Source organism: Scylla paramamosain, unplaced genomic scaffold (genome assembly GCF_035594125.1).
Source record: "Scylla paramamosain isolate STU-SP2022 unplaced genomic scaffold, ASM3559412v1 Contig52, whole genome shotgun sequence".
NCBI lineage: Eukaryota > Metazoa > Arthropoda > Malacostraca > Decapoda > Portunidae > Scylla > Scylla paramamosain.
Window position 1 is genome coordinate 490,001 of NW_026973717.1, and position 25,301 is coordinate 515,301.

The 25,301-nt window shown below is 39.7% G+C and overlaps 1 protein-coding gene across 1 annotated transcript in view; it reads right to left on the reverse strand.

The window, feature by feature from the left end:
- LOC135098251 (calcium-dependent secretion activator-like) overlaps nt 1-25,301 on the reverse strand; it is a 204,616-nt gene that overhangs the window by 150,534 nt on the left and 28,781 nt on the right. Inside the window, exons 3-5 of the mRNA XM_064000517.1 lie at nt 13,787-13,866; nt 3,118-3,266; nt 1,799-1,879 (exon numbers count right to left, since the gene is read on the reverse strand). Of these exons, the coding sequence (XP_063856587.1) occupies nt 1,799-1,879; nt 3,118-3,266; nt 13,787-13,866 (310 nt within the window). The remainder of the gene's footprint in view (nt 1-1,798; nt 1,880-3,117; nt 3,267-13,786; nt 13,867-25,301) is intronic.

Consider the following 25,301-nt stretch of genomic DNA (forward strand, 5'->3'; position numbering starts at 1 on the left):
TGACTTGAATTCCTTCAAGAAGGAGGTTTCAAGACACTTATTCATCAATTTTTGACTACTGCTTTGACCCTTTTATGGGACTGGCATTTCAGTGGGCATTTTTTTTATTGGATTTTTGTTGCCCTAGGCCAGTGTCCCTCCTACATGAACTGTTTACTTCCTGAAGGGTTGGATGTCTATGAAAAGACCTGGAAAAGTACAGGGTGGTATTATCAGCGTAGGAGTGGATAGGACAAGAAGTTTGGTTTAGAAGATCATTGATGAATAATAGGAAGAGAGTAGATGACAGGACAGAACCCTGAGGAACACCACTGTTAATAGATTTAGGAAAGGACAGTGACTTTTTACCACAGCAACAATAGAACAGTCAGAAAAGAGACTTGAGATGAAGTTACAGAGAAAAGGATAGAAGCCATATGTGGGTAGTTTGGAAATCAAAGCCTTGTGGCAGACTCTATCAAAAGCTTTTGATATGTCTAAGGCAACAGCAAAAATTTCATCAAAATCCCTAAAAGAGGATGATCAAGACTCAATAAGGAAAGCCAAAAGATCACCAGTAGAACAGCCTTGACAGAACCCATACTGGCAATTAGATAGAAGGTTGTGAAGTGATAGATGTTTCAGAATCTCATTGTTGAGGATAGATTCAAAACTTTAGAAAGGCAAGAAATTAAAGCAATAGGACTGTAGTTTGAGGGATTAGAATGGTCATCCTTTTTAGGGACAGGCTGAATGTAGGCAAACTTTCTGCAAGAAGGAAGAGTAGATATTGATAGACAGAGTTGAAAGAATTTGACTTGGCAAGGTGCAAGCACAGAGGCACAGTTTCATTGAACAATAATAGGAGGGAGTCCATCACATCCATAAGCCTTCCAAGGGTTTAGGCCAATGAGACCATAGTAAATATCACTGCAAAGGATTTTAATGATGGGTAGAATGAAGTAGTCAGAGGGTGGAGGAGAGGGAGGAACAAGCTCTGAATCATCCAAGGTAAAGTTTTTAGCAAAGGTTTGAGTGAAGTGTTCAGCTTTAGAAATAGATTAGATGGCAGTGGTGCCATCAGCTCGAAATAAAGGAGGGAAAGATGAAGAAGCAAAGTTATTGGAGATGTTTTTGGCGAGGTGCCAGAAGTCATAAGAGGAGTTAGATCTTGACAGATTTTGACACTTGCTGTTAATGAAGAACAGACACTTGTTTAAATCATGGTGATACAGGTTGGTCCAGTTGGACAAAGCCTGTGTTAACTTGTGCTTTACTGGAAATGAACAGGTCAGACTTGATTATATTTACACTGTTTATGTATATGTACATATAAAGAACTTATTTGTCAATATGATATAGAACTAAATTTTGATATGTAAAAAAAAAAAAAAAAAAAAAAAAAAAAAAAAAAAAAAAAAAAAAAAGGCCTTTTTTTTGTTTGTTTTTATTATTTTTTTTTTTTTTAATTGGGGGTGAGTTTTTTAATGCCAACCCTTCTCATGGCCTCATACTACACTTCAGGAACCCTGTCACTGGTTTACCTCTGTTGCTTCATTATGAGACTGCTCCCTACTTCACAGCTACTCTAATCCTGAGACTACAGCAGATGCAGGGTGCTTCCTATAGAGTGTCCCACACTCCAACTATGTCCATACACTAATGGGCACCACACCCCCTCCCAAGAGTTGACAAGACTGCATCATTTTCATACACTCACCACTGTTACTCTCCATTCACTTCTTCACACACAATTGCTTTCTTGCCTTGACAAGTCTGTATACACTTATGTTTATATAAAAAAGGAATATTTACTCACCCTCTCTAGTTCTGCAACCTTTTGCATGCGTCCGTCCAACTCTCTCCGGATAGCTGCAGCTTGTTCATCTTGGCTGTCCAGCTGGTAATATAAACAAGGATAGTCAAAGGTAAGAAGGTAATGAAAAATAGAACACCAACCTAATTTTCTTCCATCTCACTTTGACTTTACTCTTAGACCTCATACCTAACTCCTCTAACTATTGAAAATTCTTCAGCTATTTAACTTTCAAAGTGGAGCACATCCTGATTCATTTCCTTTTTGTGAAGATATCCATTCTTGGAGATCTCAGTGTTCACCACCAGCTTTGGTTATCACCTCCCTTCACTGACCAATCAAGTGAGCTTATGTTAAACTTTGCTATCCTTCATGACCTAAAGCAATTAGTGTAACACCCTCTCCATCTTGAAGATATGACCAACATTCTCGATCTTTTCCTAACATCTAATTTTGTTACTGTCTTCTCTTCTGGGCTCCTCCTATCTTAACCTCATATTTGTACCTTGCCCTGTCACTCCAAATCCTCCTCAAGATCCTCCAGAGCCAAGGTGCCTCTGATGTTTTGCCTCATTAATAAGGGAGACCTGAAGAGGCATTATTGTGATTTACGACTGAATAATTACTGCTTCCATGTAAGGGAACCATCTCTGTATTTCTGAGTCAAGTATACATGACTAATTCATCTCCATGTTGTTAATAAAGTCTGGTTTGGCATAAATATGGAATTATAAAATTCAAATACATTTTTTTTTTTATTTCAGGACAATAGTATATAAATAAAAATAAAAATTAAGAAACCAAGTGATGGGTAAGATGGCCCCACCAGCACAGCAGCAGCAGCAACAGCCAGACTTGGAAACTAGACTAACAGAATCCAGATATCATATATAGAGGCAGGGCAAACTAAGAACTGAGGAACATATGAGCATAAAAAAAAAATGGGGAGAACACAATCAAATATACCAACACCATTTATCTAATTTCAAAAGGAAAACCATATAACCTATAACTCTCACATTCTCTACATAATTACCTATTCAAAGGAGGATTGGTGTTGCTATTTTTGCTCCAATATACATGTTTGTCATCAAAACCTAACTTTTCTTTTTATGATCTTAAAAATAACTATTATTGATACATGCTATATCAGAACATATATACTTCAAACAGGAATTAATAATTTCTAAAATATTTTCCACAACATATTTTGTCTAACATGGATTACTTGAGAAGTTTTTTCATGTATTATTCAGCTGATCACAAAATACATAGTTAAATCACATAGTAAATGATAGAGTAGTGAAGTACAAAGTGCCCACCTGAAGTGCATTGAACAGCAGCTGGTGCTCAAATTTCTTGATGCCTAAGATTTGCTGAAACATGTCAAAGAGTTGCTCTTTAGGCATAATGAGCTCACTGTTGAGCGGTTGCTGCATCCGACCTGGCCTCTTGCTATCTTCTTCACCTGCTGAATCAAGAATAATCTAATCAATCCTTTGAACTAAAGCAGTGTGTGACTAAACAGCAGAAGAAAGGAATTCTGAAATTTGATCCAGTAACTGAAAACATACAAACTTGAGTGACAACACTGGAGGCAGGTTATTTTTAGGTAGCAGTAACATGATTCTGAAGCCACACAGGGTACTCATCACCAGCCAGTATTAACTTTGCTTCATTACACAACCAGTATTAACTTTGCTTCATTACACAATCTCAGTGTTCTGTGTTACTGCTCAAGACAAAACATTTTGTAGGGACAATGAAAATAGCCTCTCCCTGGACATGAAGGCAGAAACCTGTGGCACCACCTCAGTTTTAACAGAGGTGGATGTCAGTGTAGAAGGCAAGTCAAACAAAAACTGTCACTAAAGCAACAAGATCACATATATTGATGTTGATAAATTGAGGTAGAAGAGCTTCAAATTGATATATTGTTGCAAAATGGATAACAAGAGAAATTACCAGTATAGCTTGGATGATGGCTCATTATAAATAACTATGACTATGGGTAATATCTAAGTGCTTAAAATGTCAAATGGAATGAAAATCAAACACTGATTAGAGCTGCAAAATATACTGGAAGTATCTAGGCATATGAACAAAAGTTAATCATTAGCACTGATAAACAATGTAATTTAGAAGACCAAAGCAATATGAAAAAAATAACTAGGTCACACAAATCAAGACTGGATAGAACAAGTAGCCAAAAAGGTGTGCAAGATGGGAGATATCAATGCTTCCTGATAAAGTGATCCTATCATCACCCAATGGAGATACTTGTGCAAGGGAGAGAAATTAAAGCACATAACCAAGAAATATACATCTAAAACTACAAAGATCCTTAAAGGAAGAATATGAATATCAATAGTTAAGAAGAGAAATCAATTTATCTACTGCAAAAAATGAGAATAATAATTAAAAAATAGAAACTATAGATATAACACATAATTATCTAGCATAAATATTCATAATCATCAGAAATTAGAGAGGGATGGCTTGACTTTACTTATGAAGAAACACAAGAAGTGAAAGCAGATGCTTAGTCACAGTTTTTGTGATCATCACAGGGAGCAAACCTTCCACCACCAACAACAGTTTTGTTGTGACAAAACACTTTTGTGTCTTTATATTATTACTAAGGAAAGATGCTTCATACTATGATCATCAATAAGTAAGATGTATTACTATGAATATCATTTGATTCACAAGTAGCCTCTGAAAAAAAAAGTAGATGAATGGGGATAGGTAATCCAAACACAATAAAGGTAAAAAGTCTAGTCATTCACAAATTTGGCAAAAGATTAATTTTTTTTTCTTTTCTTTTGTGTGTGTGTGTGTGTGTGTAATTACCTAGTTGTAATTTACAGGGCCTGATCTATGCTCATGTGGTCCCGTCTCCATATCTACACTTGTCCATCTTTTCCTGGAAGTTGTGTACACTTGTTACTGATACTACCTCCTCACTTAGCTTGCTCCAAACTTTCCCATTTTATATGCCCATTTTAGTCTCCTCACTTTTTTCCCATTTCTATTACAAGACATTTTTTTTTCACATTAAATTCCATCTCCCATTTCTTACCCCCATCCCAAATTTTATTCAAATTATCTTATAGAATTTCACAATCTTTGTTGTTTCTTATATGTCTTTGTGATTTTGCATCACCTGCAAGCTAACTCATGTAACTCTTTACTACTTCAGGCATATCATTTATGTTGATTAGGAAAAGTATTGGTGCTAGCAATGATCTTTGTGGTACTCCACTATTTACTTTTCTCCATTTTGATTTTACATCTTTTACTACTGTTCTCATTTTTCTTCCCTTAAGTAGCCTTTCATCCTGTTTAATATTTTTCCTATTTAATCCTCCCACATTTTCTAGCTTCCATAGTAGCCTGTAGAGGGGGAACTTTGTCCAAAGTTTTTTTTTAGATCTAAATACACACAGTCTACCCATCCATCCCTCTCCTATGTTATATCAGTCACTTTTGAATAGAAGCTCATCAAATTTGTTATATATGATCGTTTTTGTCTAAAGCCATACTGTTTTCCTGTTATTATATCATGCTTCTCTAGAAATTTTGTCCACTGCTTCTTTATCACTTTTTCACAGATCATACATACTATGTTGGTCATTGATACTGGTCTATAGTTTAGTGGTTCTTCTTTCTTTACACTTTTATAAATTGGCACTATGTCTGCTCTCTTCCATTCCCCAGGCACTCTTCAAGTTGATAATGAGAACTTTTTTTATGTCATATACTGGTTCAATTAAATATGTGTATTTACATAGTTTACCTAGTTGTGGTTTACAGGAGGGAAGTAATGTCATAGTATCCCATCTCTGTATCTATCTAGTTTGGTCTTGAAAGCATTGACAGTTTCAGCATTTACAATTTCTTCACTGAGTTCATTCCATTTCTTTACACTTCTGTGAGGAAAACTATACTTCTTAATGTCTTCTACAGTTAACTTTCTTCAGCTTCTTATTGTGTCCCCTTGTACTCTGTGTGTCTAGATTTATAAAACCTTCTTTGTCCACATTTTCCATACCATTTTATCATTCTACAAATGTTTATTAAATCTCCTCTCTCTCTCTCTCTCTCTCTCTCTCTCTCTCTCTCTCTCTCTCTCTCTCTCTCTCTCTCTCTCTCTCTCTCTCTCTCCTATTTTCAAGAGTAGGAATTTCCAGCATTCTTAATCCCTCTTCATAGGTTGATTTACTCAACTCCAGAACCATCTTAGTGACTGCTCTGTGTACTCTTTCTAATTTTATAATATTCCTCTTTGTATGAGGAGACCAAACAACTGCCATATATTCCAATCTTGGTCTTATCATGGAAATCAACAACTTTTTTAATAATTTCTTTATCCAAATATGAGAATGCCATTCTTACTCTTTTTAACAAATTCATCGTCTCTCCAGTAATTTTATCAATGTGTCTGTCCAGAGTCAAATTTTCAGTAACTGTTACTCCCAAATCCACTTCCTCTTTTGACTTCTTTAACTTCACACCTTCCATCTCATAATGATATTGTATTCTTTTCTTACTCTTACTAAACTCCATTACTTTACATTTACTTAAACTGAATTCCATTTACCAAGATTTACTCCATCTATTTATCTTATTTAAATCATCTTGCAGTACTATACAGTCATTTACATTTTCTACCCTTCTCATCAGCTTAGCATCATCTGCAAATAAGTTCATATAACTAACTATTTCTTCATTTTATGTCATTCACATATATTACAAACATTATCAGTCCCAATACTGACCCTTATGGGACACCAACAGTTACTTTCAGCCAAGATGAATTTTGGTCTTGTATTACAGTTCTCATCTCTCTACCATCCAGATAATCCTTCATGCACTCCAACAGTCTTCCTCCAGTTTCTTCATAATTTTTTATCTTCCATAGCAATCTTCGGTGTGGTACTTTGTCAAATGCCTTCTTCAAGTCTAAGTAGACACCATCCACCCATCTGTCTCTCTCCTGCACAATATTGACTATCCTAGTCAAGGACACTGATCTATAATTTAGTGGATTTTCCTTATTTCCTCCTTTATATATTGATGTAATATTTGCTCTCTTCCAATCTTTTGGTACTCTTCCTTGTGATAGTGATGTCACTGCTAGACTGTGAATTTTATCAGCCAGTTGTTCTTTACATTCCTTCAATATCCAGTTTGATACTCCATCTGGACCAGTTGCTTTATTTATTTCAAGTTCTTCCATCATCTTAAGTATTTCTTCATAACTGACTGGGACTGTACTTAGTATATTCCTCACCAACTTATCCCTTCCAGCATCAAACTCCCCTTCCACAGTAAACACTGATCTGAAACTATTCATAACATCTGCCATGTCCTGTGCATCATCATAGATTTTTCCTTCAACATTCAGTCTTGATACACCTTCCTTCTTTTTCATCTTCCCATTAATATATCTACAGAATAGTTTGGGTCAATTTATACAATTATCTAATATATCTCTTTCATAGTTTCTTCTCTCCATTCTTACTATCTCAATGTACTTGCTTTTAGCATCAATATATTCCTCCTATCTGCTCTCAGTTTTCCTCTTCTTCCATCTATCCCAAGCATTTGTGTGTGTGTGTGTGTGTGTGTGTGTGTGTGTGTGTGTGTGTGTGTGTGTGTGTGTGTGTGTGTGTGTGTGTGTGTGTGTGTGTGTGTGTGTCTGTGTGTGTGTATTTACCTAGTTGTATTGTACAGGGTATGAACCAAAGCTCATTTTGTCTTGTCTCCATAACCATATTTATCTTGTTTCTCTTTAAACATGTGTACACTGTTTGCCACAACCACCTCTTCCTTCAAATCATTCCAGGTTTCAATAGTTCTACACCAGAAGCTGCATTTCTTGATGTCATATGAACAGCCACTCTTCTTTATTTTATTCCCATGCCTCCTCATTCATCTCTCTCCCTCCTCCATCTGTGGTATCAAGTAATTTTTGTCTATTCTTTCTATATTGTTTACTAAGTTGTACATTGTTATCAGGCCTTCTTTTTCTCTTCTCTCTTGCAGTGTTAGTAAACTCATCTCTTGAAGTCTTTCTTCATGGTTTAAGTCTTTCAATTCTAGTACCATCTTTGTCGCTATCCTCTGTATTCTTTCCAGTTTCCATATATCTTTTTATCTCTGTGGAGCCCAAACTACTACTGCATATTCCAATTTAGGACATATGCTTGTTATAATTTTCTTCATCATTTATTTATCTAAATAGTTAAACACCACATTAATGTTTGTTAACAAGCTATATGTAGAGCCGAATATAATCTTTATTTGTCTTTCAGGTGATAGTGTGCTGTGGATCATTACTCCCAAATCTTTTTCTTCATTACTTTTTGTTATTATTTCTCCTCCCATTTTGTACTTCCATGAAGGTCTCTTTTTACTTTTCCTATTTCCAACACATGGCATTTTCTGTATTAAATTCTAGTTTCCATCTTTGGCTCCATGCATGTATCTTGTCAATATCCTTTTGTAACTCCTTGCAGTCATTTTCATCCTTTATTTTTTCACTATTTTTGCATCATCAGCAAACAGGTTTATATAATTATTTAGATCCTCTGTCATATCATTTACATATATTTGAAACATAATAGGTGCCAACGCAGATCTTGCAGTACCCCACTTGTCACTTTCCACCAAGTTGAATTAGTGTCTCTGATTATTGTTCTCATTTCCCTCCCTTGTAAGTAATCCTCCATCCATTTCAATGTTGCTCCTTTTAGTCCTCCTCCATTCTCTAACTTCCACATGAGGCTTTTGTGGGGAGCTTTATTGAATGCTTATCTGAGATCCAGGTATACTACACCAACCCATCCATCCTTTTCTTGCACTCTCATATAGAAACTCAGAAGATTTGTGACACAGGATCTCCCTTTCCTGAATCCAAATTGCTTTTCTGTAAATATTGTTTCATCTTTTAGATATTCCACTCATCTGTCTTTAATTACTATTTCACAAGCCTGCTTACAATACTTGTTAGTGACACCAGTCTACAATTTAATGCTTCCATTTTATTTCTCCCCTTGTATATTGGCACTATGTTAGCTCTTTTCCATTCCCTTGGTACTTTTCCTTCTCTCAACAAGCTGTTAATTATATTCCATATGGGTTCCTCCATTTGTTCTCTGCATTATTTTAATATGTATGCATTTATTTTATCTGGTCTCATAGCTTTTCCAACATCCAGCTCTTCCAACAGCCTCTTGATTTGTTGTCTCTTTACTTGTATCTCCTGTATTCCTTCATTCTGTGATGCCACTTTTGGTGCCACAAATTTGATTTCCTTTGTAAATAGAGACTGAAAGCTCTTATTCATTAGTTCACTCATCTCCTCAGTGGTTCCATAAATTCTCCCTTCCCTTTTTAACTTGTTTATGCCATCCTTATGCTTCATTTTCCTGTTTATGTATCTGTAGAAGTTTGGATCCTTCCTTACGTTTTTCCTACTATTTTTCCTACTATGTCACTTTCAAAGTTTCTTTCTTCTTCTCTTCTTACTACTACTTACTTCTTCTTTTTCTATAGTATATTCATTCCTTGCCTTTCTGTATTCTTCTCTAGCACAGTGGAACCTTGGTTACCGAACATCTCCCTATTTGAACAAAAATCTTAACTCATAATTGCTTCAGTTGCCATACCATAATTTGGTTTTAGAACAAAATTACTTGATTTCAAATACTACAAGACGTAGTAAAAGCAGCCATATATTACTAATTTATATTTCTATAAAAATTTCTTTCATTTTTATATATTTGGAGGAGAGACTCAGAGGGAAAGACAGTAAATCAATCTTTGAAGTAAGTTAAATGTGATCCTGTTGAAGATGTTGAAGAACCTTGATGTAAACAAACAAGGTTCTGCACTCTGGAGTTATCCTGAGCCTCCTGTGGCTCTCTCTATGACCCACAATGCCAGAAGTACTGCACAACTGCATTTTCCCAGTAGCTTTTTCCAGCAGCAAGATGTTTAAGTGTTATGATCACCTTAATTTTGGTGGTAAATGGGTTGCTCTTCTCTGTGTCACTCTGTAAGGCTTTCCTCACTAGATCAGTGACAAAGACCTGCATGGTCTAAATAATATCTTTTGATGAATTCTATGTCATTAAGTTTATTCAACACATCCTTTCTGGAGAGAAAAAAAAAAAAATCCTAAATTGGAGATGTGGAGCAGCCATCTTAGCAGTGGGAGTGTTGATCATTACCCGCTAAGACATGGTGGATGGGTGTCTGAAAACGGATGAATCTATTTTACAATGATTCCTATGGGGAAAATAATTTCGGTTTTTTAACATTTCAGATTTCGAACTGGATTCAGGAATGAATTAAGTTCCAAAACCAAGGTTTCACTGTATTTCAGTTCAGTTGTCTCATCATTTTCTTCCATGCCCTGTCCTTTTTCTCTTTTCCTTCTATACACCTGGCATTATACCATTCATGTTTCCCAATTTTCACTTTATAACTTGGCACAAACTATTGCACCCCCCTCTCTATACTTGCTCAAAAATATCTCATATTTTTCTTGCACTACTATACCTTCAAATAGCTTTTTCCAGTTAACTTTTCCATAAAGTTTATTAAACTCTGAACTGTACTGTACTGTTCTTTCCTGTGCAACACTTTTTCCTCCTGTGGTACTAATTCTATTATCACATGATCACTTCTTCCCATTGTGCTCAAACAATGTATACTTGGTTTACTTTCTGCAGTTTTTGTAAACATAAAGTCTAACTGTGATGGTTCTTCTTGTCCTCTGCATCTTGTAGGCTCGTTCACCCATTGTCTCATTATATTAATCATCATGGTTTGCATTAGTTCATTGCTCCATGACCCAACATTTTCTTTCACTTCCATTTCCTTCCAGTTAATTCCTGATGTGATGAAGTTGCCTACTAAAGAGCACTTTGTTACTTTTCTTTATCATTTCCTTTATAATATTTTTTGTTTCTAGTTTCATACTTTTAAATTTATTGATCTCCCATGCATTAGTTTTTTGTGGTATGTAAGTCACAATAATTTTCCTTTTTCACTTCCTTTGATCTTAATCACAACACTCAATGTTTTCACCATTCCATCACCATATTCTACTTCCTCAACAACAATATCCTCTTTTACCAATATCATCACTCCTACTCCCTTTCCTTTTCTGTCTCTCCTCCATGTGCTATATCCTTCCTTTGCAAATCCCAACTTTATTTCCTCTTTTAGTTTGGTTTCTGTTAAACATACTACATCTGGTTTATTGTTCTTTAACTAGTCTTTTAAGTTCCAATAGGTTCAACAACAAAACATTACTTCTACTCCCTTTCCTTTTCTGTCTCTCCTACATGTGCTATATCCTTCCTTTGCAAATCCCAACTTTATTTCCTCTTTTAGTTTAGTTTCTGTTAAACATACTATATCTGGTTTATTGTTCTTAAAGTAGTCTTTAAGTTCCAATTGGATTGACACCAAAAGATCTAAATTAGTATACATAATCTTTAAACTTCTGCTTGGTGACCTTGCATGGCATTTTTGTGCCACCATTTCCTCACTTTCATGTCTACAATGTTCCAGCTGAATCTTCTTGCTTGTTCCTGTGTTCTCTCCTCATTTTTTGACTGGGTCTCTACTCTCAGTTCTTTCAGTTTACTTCTCTCTTTTTCATTCATGTCTCTTTTTATCTATGTTTTCTTCATTCCCTCTACTTTTGCCAATTTTCCTGTTCTTTGCAAGAAATGTTCTGCTGCTGTTTGTAACATGAATCTTATTTTTCATTGGCCTTGTTCCATTTTCGTCATACTTTTCAATCCTGTACGTGTGTGTGTATTTACCTAGTTGTATTTACCTAGTTGTATTGTACTGGGCACAAGCCAAAGCTCATTTTGTCCTGTCTCCATAACCATATCTATCCAGATTCTCTTTAAACATGTGTACAATGTTTGCCACAACCATCTCTTCCTTCAAGAGAGAGAGAGAGAGAGAGAGAGAGAGAGAGAGAGAGAGAGAGAGAGAGAGAGAGAGAGAGAGAGAGAGAGAGAGAGAGAGAGAGAGAGAGAGAGAGAGAGAGAGAGAGAGAGAGAGAGAGAGAGAGAGAGAGAGAGAGAGAGAGAGAGAGAGAGAGAGAGAGATTGGCTGAAGGTGGAAGAACATATCCTTTGAAATTCAAGCAGGCCACAGTGCATAAGATAAGGAACAAACTGGGGAAAAAGAAAAGCTGAACAAAGCAAAACTTTCTCCTAAACTGTTTACTGTGCTGTAAGAGGAAATCTGCAGAACTTAGAGTGGGAAGAAGCATGAACTTAGATATATGGAGAATGTCTAAATAATCTCAGATGTAGAGATTATTTGTTCTGATGAGTGTATCTATAAATGAACTGCAGCAGATGGTTTTCATCAAAGGAAGCCAGAAGGGGGCCTGGAGATGATTATGAAATAAAAGTAGTAATGTTCAACAATTACAAATGCACCCTGAAATCAAATTAGTATGAATTAGTACACTACTTGACATTAAATTAGTCTGCCTGGGGCAAGGCTGACTAATTCAGTGTTAAATTTTGCTTCACACTTAAGGAGACTTTAAATCATGCAATACATTAACCTGCCTACACAGAGTGGCATATTAGTAGGGACTTCTGAGTCAGCCAAGCAAGACACAACCAGTTGTTGTCTTGCCAGTGTGCTTAACAGTCGCTTGAATATAGCAGGGGTCAAGAGAGTCGCTACTGGGCCAACAGTACACATTTTCACCCCCATTGTTTATGACTGATTCATCACTCCACAGTACTCCTAGCCACTTTTCTGCAGTCAAAACCATATATTTTTCTGCAAAAGTGACCCTATTAGTTTTCTACCTAAGAGTCAAAAGGGATTTCTTCACTGGGCAATGGCTGGTGGAGATGCACCTATTAATGTTTCTCACAAAGCATTCACCAAATGTATATAGGTTGCTTTCTTTTCTTTCCTTGTTGTCACATGTGGGTATGACTCTAACTCATGCTATACAATAACCTGGGAGTGAATATCTGTCTTCTTGGCCTTACCAGGCCTCTCCTTGTGGATACAGATTGTGTGGGTGCCAGATGCTCCTTGGACACACAATAATCTGTTCAGAGATTGCCTTTGTTTGAAGACCAGATCTCTTTAGGGCAATGATCTCGGCACTGGTCTGTGCACTTAAGTCCTTTTCCTTGCCCATGTTGACAACATATTGGGGTGAAAGGGCACAGATGTGCAGGTTGAGTGGGAGCACAAACAGGATGGTGCAGCGAACAGAGCACTGAATGGGCTTTGCTTGGTGGGCTCAGACACTGCTACTACTACACCACTCTGTGTATGCAGCATAATGCACTGGCATAAGTTCAAGTCACTCTTAAGGGTGGAGGAAAATTTGACATTGAATAAGTCACCCTCAATCCAGACAGGGTGGAGGAAAATTTGACATTGAATAAGTCAGCCTCAATCCAGACAGACTATTTCAATATTAAGAACTGTAGTATCCATAAACATTACCAATCTAGAACAGAAAATAAAGATGTCTAGAATATGAAAATTATACCAAAAGAAGTAGTAAAGTGAATAACTTGAAATATGCTTCTGAAGAAGAGTGAGAGGACAGAGCAGGATAACAGCTACAACTCTGACAAATTCAACAGCTAAAAACAAGATGGCTAAGAATCATCTAAATATTTAAATACTCAACATCTCAAGAATGAGTGATTTTCAAAGGTTATTAGACACTATATTATTGACCAGAATACTACAAATACATGTAGATTTAACTCAAATGAAAACACTGCAATTAAGATACTATTTTTGTGTTTAATGATAATAGCTCTTAAATTGTGTGCAGTCTTAGTATACAGTTTTCAACAATAACAGTGCTAGGAAAACTAGGCTTATTAATCATTGCCATCGGCAAGGAACATCAGCAGCAGTGAGAGCAGTAACACAGAAAAGGTCATTCTGTATCCTTACCTTTAATTATCATGTCAAACTTGGCCATCCAGGAGGTGAGCACAGTCTCCTTACTGAGACTGTCAATTTCCGGGAGGGACCTGTAGGGAGAGAACAGAGGCACCATAAGACATGTGACCCCTACTATGCTATAGGGATGACAAAGACATACAAAGCAAATTAATCTGTACAAATCAAATTGATGTGATGTTATTCAGTGTGTCTGTTTCCATTCTCTGATTACTGTATTTCCCGGCGTCAATAAAAATGTCTTGGAGAAAGTTACGTTTTCATAGGCTCATCCTAAGCAAGGTTATCTATGTTTGACAGTAATCTGAACTCCTCAGTATGGTCTCACAATGAGGTGCATAAATTATAATTGGTTCAAGTAGTACATAAATTAAAGTATAAAAAAATCTAGGCATTAACAAAAACCCATTTCCATATGGGTAGTCAAAGGAGGAGGCAGTAGACACCTGCCGAAACGATAATTACTCCCAGTGAGGTCTAAAGCACTGTTCAGGGGGTGCTGTGAACTTATCATTAAACCCAGCTGTGACCTCACTGAACGTTGTGTTTGTGTCTCACAACACAAGGGGCAGTCACAGCCTGCCCTCTAAAGACAACTCTCTTCCTCCACACAAAACTACAAGCACCTAATAACACACACACCCTTCACTCAAAAATTTCAAAATCATCATGGCGACTCCTACACCAGCCTCGGAGTCCCCATCTGGGGAGGGGACCATAAATGTCCCCAGGTTGGATTGCCTTTCTGTTGATGACCCTAAGTGTCTTGACACCCCCCCTCAACTTTTTCTTCATTAACTTCTGCAACATTCGCAGTCTAAGATCTAATTTTCAATCTGTAAAACACCACCTCTCTTCTTCTAAGCCACCTCATCTTTTCCTCACTGAAACTCAGGTGTCTGAGGCAACTGACAGTAGCCCCTTTTATGTTCCCTTCTACTTTCTCTATCCGCATTTTCAATCCATAGCTGGATGTTGCATTTATGTGCACAATGACTTAACTTGCTCTCGTGCCCACGCTCTTGAATCTTCTGAGTTTTCCACCATCTGGCTACGACTACAGAGTCACTCTCAAATTAAATTTATCTGTGCTGTATACCTTTCACCTAACTCTTCTGACTATAAGAAATTCTTTGACTACTTAACTTCTAAAGTGGAGCACATTCTGACCCTCTTCCCTTTTGCAGAGATCTCCATTCTTGGAGACTTCAATGTTCACCACCAGCTTTGGCTTTCCTCTCCCTTCACTGACCATCCCGGAGAACTAGCCTTCAACTTTGCTATCCTCCACAACCTAGAGCAAATGGTGCAACACCTTACTCGTATTCCTGACCATCTTGGAGATACGCCCAACATTCTTGAACTTTTCCTGACCTCTAATTCTTCTGCTTATGCTGTCACCCTTTCTTCTCCATTGGGCTCCTCTGATCACAATTTCATATCTCCTATCACTCCAATCCCCCCTCAGGATCCCCCTAAGCGAAGGTGCCTCTAACGTTTTGCCTCTGCTAGTCAGGGGGACCTGAGGAGGTATTTTGCTGATTTTCCTTGGAATGACTACTGCTTCTGTGTCAGAGACCCATCTTTGTGTGCTGAGCACATAACAGAGGTGACAGTATCTGGCATGGAGGCGTACATTCCTCACTCTTTTTCTCGACCTAAATCTTCCAAACCTTGGTTTAACACAGCTTGTTCTCGTGCTATACATGATAGAGAGGTTTCTCACAAAAAGTACTTGAGCCTTCCATCACCAGAATCTCATGAACTTTATATTTATGCCCGGAACCATGCCAAGTCTGTTCTCCAACTAGCCAAAAACTCCTTCATTAACAGAAAGTGTCAAAACCTTTCAAGATCTAACTCCCCTCATGACTTCTGGCATCTAGCCAAAAATATCTCCAATAACTTTGTTTCTTCTTCTTTCCCTCCTATATTTCAACCAGATGGCACCACTGCTATCACATCTATTTCTAAAGCTGAACTCTTCGCTCAAACCTTTGCTAAAAACTCTACCTTGGATGATTCTGGGCTTGTTCCTCCCTCTCCTCTGCCCTCTGACTACTTCATGCCACCTATTATAATTCTTCATAATGATGTTTTCCATGCCCTTGCTGGCCTAAACTCTCGGAAGGCTTATGGACCTGATGGGGTCCCTCCTATTGTTCTCCAAAACTGTGCCTCCATGCTTGCATCTTGCCTAGTCAAACTCTTTCAGCTCTGTCTGTCAACATCTAACTTTCCTTCTTGCTGGAAGTTTGCCTACATTCAACCTGTTCCTAAAAAGGGCGACCGTTCTAATCCCACAAACTACAGTCCTATTGCTTTAATTACCTGCCTATCTAAAGTTTTTTAATCCATTCTCAACAGGAAGATTCTTAAACATCTATCACTTCACAACCTTCTATCTGATTGCCGGTATGGGTTCTGTCAAGGCTGCTGTACTGGTGATCTTCTGGCCTTCCTTTTTTTTTTTTTCTTTTTTTTTATGTATGAAGGATACTGGCCAAGGGCAACAAAAATCTAATAAAAAAATGCCCACTGAAATGCCAGTCCCATAAAAGGGTCAAAGCAGTGGTCAAAAATTGGTGGATAAGTGTCTTGAAACCTCCCTCTTGAAGGAATTCAAGTCATAGGAAGGTGGAAATACAGAAACAGGCAGGGAGTTCCAGTTTACCAGAGAAAGGGATGAATGATTGAGAATACTGGTCTCTGTAACTTCATCTCAAGTTTCCTTTCTGACCGTTCTATTGCTGCTGTGGTAGACGGTCACTGTTCTTCTCCTAAATCTATTAACAGTGGTGTTCCTCAGGGTTCTGTCCTGTCACCCACTCTCTTCTTATTATTCATTAATGATCTTCTAAACCAAACTTCTTGTCCTATCCACTCCTATGCTGATGATACCACCCTGCACTTTTCCATGTCTTTTCATAGACATCCAACCCTTCAGGAGGTAAACATTTCATGAAGGGAAGCCAAAGAATGCTTGACTTCTGATCTTTCTAAAATTTCTGACTGGGGCAGAGCAAACTTGGTATTGTTCAATGCCTCAAAAACTCAATTCCTCCATCTATCAACTCGACACAACCTTCCAGACAACTATCCCCTCTTCTTCAATGACACTCAACTGTCCCCCTCTTCTACACTGAACATCCTCGGTCTGTTCTTTACTCATAATCTGAACTGGAAACTTCACATCTCATCTCTAACTAAAACAGCTTCTATGAAGTTAGGCATTCTGAGACGTCTCCGCCAGTTTTTCTCAACCCCACAGCTGCTAACTCTGTACAAGGGCCTTATCCATCCATGTATGGAGTATGCTTCGCATGTCTGGGGGATTCCAGTCATACTGCTCTTCTAGACAGAGTGCAATCAAAAGCTTTTCGTCTCATCAACTCCTCTCTTCTAACTGACTGTCTTCAGCCTCTCTCTCACCGCCACAATGTTGCATCTCTAGCTGTCTTCTACCGCTATTTTCATGCTAACTGCTCTTCTGATCTTGCTAACTGCATGCCTCCCCTCCTCCCACGGCCTTGCTGCACAAGACTTTCTTCTTTCTTTCACCCCTATTCTGTCCACCTCTCTAATGCAAGAGTTAACCAGTATTCTCAATCATTCATCCCTTTCTCTGGTAAATTCTGGAACTCCCTGCCTGCTTCTGTATTTCCACCTTCCTATGACTTGAATTCCTTCAAGAGGGAGGTTTCAAGATATTTATTCATTAATTTTTGACTACTGCTTTGACCCTTTTATGGGACTGGCATTTCAGTGGGCATTTTTTTTATTGGATTTTTGTTGCCCTTGGCCAGTGTCCCTCCTCCAAAGAAAAAAAAAAAAAAAAAAAAAAAAAAAAAAAAAAAAAAAAGGCAGGTCAGTGGTATTTTACATGTGTATCAACAATGCCAGTATTTTCACTCTCCTCAAACAGCCCAACTTTAAGGGAATACCATAAAGTTACAAAAGAAGTGAAACTGTGATGTGTTAAAAGGGTTTACCAGCAAATCTGATTTATAACAAGAGTATTGTGATCACTCACTAACAGGTGGCTGCCATCATGATTCACTAATTGTAACAATTCCTAACATAAAAAAGACATGTGGCCTGATTTTCAATGACTGCTGTTTGTTTTGTATATTTTGTGTGATGTTTTTTTAGTTTTTAGGATTGTTTGTTTTTACTCTAATATTCTTGCATTATTTATTTTATTTTTCAAATTTGTCAAAATTGGGGTATTCTCGAGTGTGAAGCATCTTCGATACTGGGGAATATGGTACTTGTTAATAAGTACCTATTTGGAAGAAAAGATGAGCCCAGTGATGTTTAATTTGTGGTGAGGGACTCACAAAGCATATCCTCCTGTTCTGATCACCACCATGTTATTTATTCTTCAATGAGATTTTCCATCCTTGTAAACACCTCAAATTTATTTAATAGCTCTTCTTATTCAAATGGCATTTCACGTGCACATTAAAGCCATTAAGAGTGACTTCTTTTAACTGATGTTTACCATGTGTGTTTTAACAAAGACTCAATTATTATGAAGTCTGTTTTTACAACTTTTACATACATTAATAAGTGACTCAATTTTGAAATTATGCTCAACTACACACAAACCAAATGCTGAATAAAACTAGGGAAACACAATGAACCGATGGACCGAGAACCGAGGATTACCAGCAAAACTTGGTTAAAAACAGTACCGATGGTCTGAATGCTGAGGAAAACTAGCAGAACTGAGAGCTGAGAATAACAAGTGAAATCTACAATGAACTGTGTTCCATTGATAAGTAGTGGAACTTATAACAAAGCAACAGACTGAGTGCCAAAAAACACTAGAGAAACATGAACCAATGAACTTAGTGCCGAACATATGATGACCTGACAGACTGTGTGATGAGAAACTACAACTAAACTTACAAGTACCGAGGAATACTAGCGAAACCTGATATGGAACGATGGACCGAGTGCTGATGTAGCCTAGATGTGGTTTATCTACAAGGTACCAACCCACCTAGTGAATAAATAACAGAACCATGATGAAAACTATACCGATGGAGCGAGTTGGAGGAGATGTGAAGTGAACAAGACAAAGAGAAAAATGAGAGAATGACAAACATAAGGGGGTGAATTGCACTAATAACACCACTGAGAGGATGAACAGCAGGATTTGCACAAGGGAGGGAAAAAGATGGTGGGGGAAAAGACAGAGAGTGAGATGGAGGGATGGATTTGCAGTAGAATTGCAAAGGATAGGAGTACTCCACAGAGGAAGATTCAAGAGACAGAAACAATTGGCACCAACCCCTGACTCTAGAGAAATGGCAAAAGGAGAAGAAAAAGATGTTAGTCATTGGAGCAGAAAAACAACACAAGGAAGTCAGGTGGAAAAAAAAAGATTGCCTCAAAGGAGGAAGGAGTAAGAATTGATATGGGAGGAAAAAAATTGTTTTCACACCACCAGGAAGGGGCTGTGCTGACCTGCTTTGCATTACTGGGACTGATTACAACTGCAGAGAGAGAGAGAGAGAGAGAGAGAGAGAGAGAGAGAGAGAGAGAGAGAGAGAGAGAGAGAGAGAGAGAGAGAGAGAGAATGGAGAAAAAAACAAAATAACTGAAGAAAGTAAGGATGAAAAATGTGATAATAAGAAAAGAAAAAGAAATTAGAGAAAATAGAAAAGACAAAGAGAAAGGAATAAAGAACATAGAAAGATAGGAGAGAAAGATTAAAGAACAAAGAACAAGTTAAGTGAAGAAATATAAGTATTTCTTAAGGAAGGCAGAGTTTCAATAAAACTACGGGGCAGTAGTAGCAGGGCTGCTAATCAAACACAGATTTTCTCTGAATGGCTTATTGGAGATGAATATTTAAAATGCAGGCCATAGTTAGGTAGTCACTATGGTAAACAGTTTCCTTCATCTACTTATTCAAATTTATCATTACCTTTCCCTACTTTATAGAATATTTAAAATGCAGACCATAGTTAGGTAGTCACTATGGTAAACAGTTTCCTTCATCTACTTATTCAAATTTATCATCACCTTTCCCTACTTTATAGACAATGTAACAGGACAATACACAGGTGCAGTATTTCCAAAATTTATAAAGATCCTTTCACGTGCAGTACTTCCAAAATTTATGAATATTCTTCAGAGTATTTAACAAAACTGAAGTACTTTGGGCCACATTCTGAAATGTATTGGCATCCTAGTACTGGTAACTTGTTACTGGAGTTTTCAAAAGTATTTTTTCATAATGACTCTATTTTTCAATTGCACCATCAATAGGAATCAAACCCATTTGAACCTGACATAATTTCCTTGACCTTTGAAATCAATCCTAATCAGAGGACAAAGCCTTCAGGGATGCCACCTCATGTCATGGGCTCATGGCACACAGGTGACTGCACATGGCGAGTATTACCCCACCTTATTATTCTCCACTTTCTGCTGCACTTGAGTATATAACTCCAGTAATCACAGTTATTCCCTTTTACTTAAGATCTGAGGAAATTAATGGTCTCATAATAAGAAAGGGCAGTAATGTAGTACTCAAGAACAACAGCCCAAAAGTAAAAGTGTACTGCTAAGCTGTTAAGTGGTGGCTCGTTGGGTAGCTGCTGCTTGGAACTACAGCTTATGGCTGTCTCTTTAATAATATTTTATTACAGTTGACTCCATGTCAATTTACCACTGTTTCTAAATTTTCTAATATGTCTACTGCACTTCTGAAGTTTACCTGAAGCAATATGTCATTGCAAAGTGAAACACATTACAATATGTTCTCTCCTCTTTGTACATATTACCAAAGTTAGCCAATAAGCATTACAATATTAAAAAAATAAATAAAAAATAATTTGAAGTATTAGACATTTATATCAGAAAGGATGACTGATGCAGCTGAGTGCAATAACCAGCAGAAGGAACCTTCACTGATAAGTACTCAAGTAATTAACTAACAAATCAAGAGTTTGACACACACAACAAACATCTCCCCACCACTGCCTTATGAAGTTTTGACCACAAGCACAAAAATTCTTACGTATAATTGACAATCAACATAATGAACTAGCATGTTCCAGCCTTTTACATAATTATCACACCCAGGAGCATGCTTACTACTACAGTACTAATACTACTACCTCAACCTGTACTATTTCTTTACACTTTTACACGTGCCAAAAAACATGTGTTAGGCCGGGCGCACATTGAGACGCTGGCAACACAGACGACACAGCACAGAGCAGGGCAGAAAACTGCATCTTACTGGTTTAAACCTAAGCACGCATATTGACACGCAGGACAGCACAGCACAGATGCAGACCTGTGTCGGCCTGCGCGACGCAGTCGTTCGAACGCAGTTTCCTGTGCCACGTGCGGGGCAGCTTGATAGCAACTCACTCTTTAGTACTCACAATGTCGTCCACGGAGCAACTCATAGAGGCTGTTCGCCATCAAAGAGTGCTGTATGACACTAGTCATCCTGATTATATGAGAGGAACTTATAAGGAAGAGTTATGGGCAAATTCTCCATGTGTTTTCCTCTTCTCCATGTATTCACTCCTCCACACTGACCTCTTTGCTCTACAAATGTCATATAATAACATTACTTTCTCGAACTCGTTTTCTGAGTCGGAATCGGAACTAAGGTTTCCAAAGTAATTTTTGGCAACAGCCATGATCAACACTACCGCACAGGACGACAGCCTGCTTCTCAATGTGCGCACCACGCCTGTGCTGCGCTGTGCTGCCCTGCCCTGCCCTGCGTCTGCCCTGCTCTGTGCTGCCCTGCGTCTCAATGTGCGCCTTGCCTTATAATCTTCATCAAAAAAGTTCTCAGTTAGCCACTGAGTTTCTAATTCACTAAAGAATAGAAAACTTTCAAATAAACTTGTGTCTTGACAAATTGTAGTGCTGCCTCAGAATCTTAAATCTGTGAAAAGCAAATTTGGATAAATCTTTGCTTTGTACCAGTCCTTCCATACAATGGTGATTTTACTTTCTTCTTCGTTTTTACTTGACTTACACACTGAATGAATCACAGAAACCCAAGAAACTTAAATCATCAAGAAAATGTTAAACCTAACCAAATCTAACTAACCTAAACGAACCTAACCTAACCAAACATAATTAACTTAATCTATCCTAACCTGACCTAACAACCTAACTTTACCTAACCTAGTAAATCTTATTAGTTTTCTTTATTGCTAATGTCATCAGCTGGAGGTAAGGAAATTATCAAATGTGATTGGAGCATTCAATATTAGTGCTGAAGAAGATCGGTAGGTGGCAGCAGTGTCGACCATGAAGAGACAAGAGCTGAACAGGTCTGCCATTATAGCCCTTCCGTGTGGTTCAAATAACAATTGAAAAATTCCTCTAGTTCAGAAATTACTAGCTTGCGACTATAGAAGAAATATGTCTTACAAGTCTGTTATCATAAAAACCCATAAAAAAACTGAGGTAGGTGACTTTTTAAGCACTTTAAGTACCTTACCCACAAGATACACGATACGTAAAGTCTACTTGCACATTTTTGTATTTGGTGGAAAATGAAGGAGTTTAATAGTTGTGCTGCCTCCTGGTGGTGGAGGGATGGTTCCAGGGCCCTATCCTTCATAGTGTTTGTAAGATAGCTTGGCAGGGGAGCGAGACACAGGGACACACATCTCTCCTTTATTGGGCTCGGCCCGGAACTGAGGATACACTCTTGGCGACAAGCAGTGCTTGGCTTGCCGCCGGGAAAACATATCGTACACCATGTACAAATAATAATATATCCAGTATCCCCCCGTAAGATAAATGTGTGCCTGCAACACATTAATCTGATATGTGTATGAGCATAACGGGCTACGACGGCACGGGAGGGGAACGAACTAAACTTGGAATGGAGGTAAGTATACACGTACGGGTGAGGAACAAAAAGAGAACAATACCTTTGAAAATAATAATACAAAATACAAACTAGAAGAACGATGGTTTTACCTGGCCTGAAGTCTGTCTGTGTGTGTGTGTGTTACACATAGTCGCTCAGCCACCCCGGTCGCCGCACCTGCCTCCTGGGTGCGGGGCGTAGCTGAGGTTGGGTGGGGGTTGAGACTTGTGCGGGTGTCGTGGTTGGTTGAGCGGCCGGCGGGGTTGGTGGGCGCAGGGTTGGCGGTGCGGGCGGTGGGGTTGACTCAGCGACGGGCCGCAGATGCTTCCTGTTCCTGAGGCTTATTCGGCCGCTACCATCAAGCCTGACGGTGTACTGCCTGTAGGGCAGCGCCTCCACGATCAAGCCCGTGCGGTCCCACGTGCCCGAGGCCTGGTTCTGCATCCTTACTCGTGTGCCGGGGGACAGGGGCCGGAGCTGTCTGGGTGTGCAGGTTGCCATCAGGGTGTTGCCTTCCTCCCCCATTTTCACTTCTCTCTCACGCAGCGTCCTTCCCCAGTGCCTGTCCACCTTGTAATGTCGTCGGGCCGTTGGCACGCCATCACGCAGCTGCCTTCCGGTGGCAAGTTGGGCGGGGGACTTGTTGACAGATCGCAGCGGGGTGTTAGGCCGCGTTCACACCAAGCGAGTCGCGTCGCGTCAAGTCAAGGCAAGTCATCATGCGTCATGAATCGCCACCCGAGTTTAACATTAATTTGTATGTATATTTGAAAAAACCGTTCACACCAAGCGAGTCGCGTCGCGTCAAGTCACGGCGCGTCGCGTCGCGTCGAGTCACAGATAGGGCTGGACCCATTTTCTACATCAGTCACAGCGAGTCCGTCGTTGCGGGAGCATGATGGAAGTGGAATTCCTGATAAATTTAGTTCGAGAACGCCCTCCCATATATGATCCTAGTGACCGCAACCACCGGGATCGGGATGTCATAGCTGCCCTGTGGTCATTCTTTCTTCAACTCCAACTGCACCCCTGTAGTTTGTGTTAATTTTCTTTATGGAAGATCCAGTCAACTCCACCAGCTTCTTAAAATTTTCATGTGTCATCCTAAAGTAGTTGTAGAATTTTTCTGGATGGTTCACCAGGTCTGGGAATAGATGAGAGAAGTTTCCAAAATCTGGCCTCTTGATGTTCAGTTCATGGATCCATATTCGTTGTTTCTTCTTACGTCTGCGACGACGAAGCCACAACAAAGCAGCTACTTCAGCCAGGGAACATGCATCCATTCTCCATGAAATTACCCAGGTCACTGAGTGCTGACTTGACGCGGGCTGACGCAGTCGGTGTGAACGGAGATGAGTCAAAATGAATCGCATCAAATGACGCTCTTGACTTGACGCGACGCGACTCGCTTGGTGTGAACGCGGCCTTAAGGTATTGCAGCACAGCGAGGGAGGTTTTGTCCGTGTCCAATGAGCCCCCGCTATCTGTGTTGGCTCTGATGATTCTTTTGGCTGTCTTGACCGCTGCTTCGGCCCGCCCGTTTGACTGTGGGTACTGTGCTGAGGACAGGCGTGCAATGACACCCCACTTCTTGAGGAATTCCGACATTTCCTCGCTCGCCAGGTTCGGCCCCCCACCAGTGGACAGCTGTTCCGGGGCGCCCCATCGCGTGAAGTACTGCCTCATTTGACTCTTGATTTTATTAGATGTAGCACCGTGTGGGAAATGGGCGAGTTCTAGCCATCCAGTGAGCCTGTCAGCGTAGACCATGTAGGTGTGCCCCTCATGCTGAAACATGTCCGCCACTGTGGATTGGAATGGGTACTCTGGGAGCGGCGTGATGACGAGTGTTTCTGAGGGCTGAGAGGGAGCGTGCGTCTCGCATGACGTGCACGACGCCCAGTAGTGCTGCAGGTCCCCTTCCAACCCGGGCCAGTATACACATTGCCTTGCCCTCCGCAGCATGGAATCTAGCCCTTGGTGAGCAGCGTGTAAGTTTGCTGCTACCTGTGGGCGGGGGGGCTCAGGAATCACGAGTCGCACACAATCCTGGTCAAAGGTGTATGTGACAAGGTCTTGAGAGACTGCCAACCGGTCCCTCACGCCATAGAACGGGCGCAGGCAGGCCACTTCTTGCGCCTTGTGCAGGTGCCAGTCCGCGGCCAACACTCTGGCCAGTAGTAGTTGGTAGACAGGGTCGTCGGCTGCAGATTTTCTTACCGCTGACTCGTCGAGAACGTGACCCTCGTGTTCAGCTGTGGCGATGACCACGGCTGCTACTGCCTCGGTGAGGTCCTCATCCAGGTTGGCGTCGGTGTCTGTGGTGGGGCTTCTGAGGGCTGGGTACCTGGACAGGAAGTCGGCTGCGGCGTTCCTTTTTCCTGGCAGATATTTGACTTGAAAGCGGTACTGTAGCGTTCGCTCCTTGAGCCAGAAGAGTCGTGGGTTGATGACTTCTGTGAGGGCCCTGTCCCCCAGTAGCTTGGTAAGAGGGCGGTGGTCGGTGACGATGGTGAGGTTCGGGCACCCCAACAAGAACAGCCGGGCTTTCTGGAGGCACCACACCACAGCCAAGGTTTCCCCCTCTACCGCGGCGTAACCAGTCTCGGCGGCCGTGAGGTGGCGGCTTCCGCACAG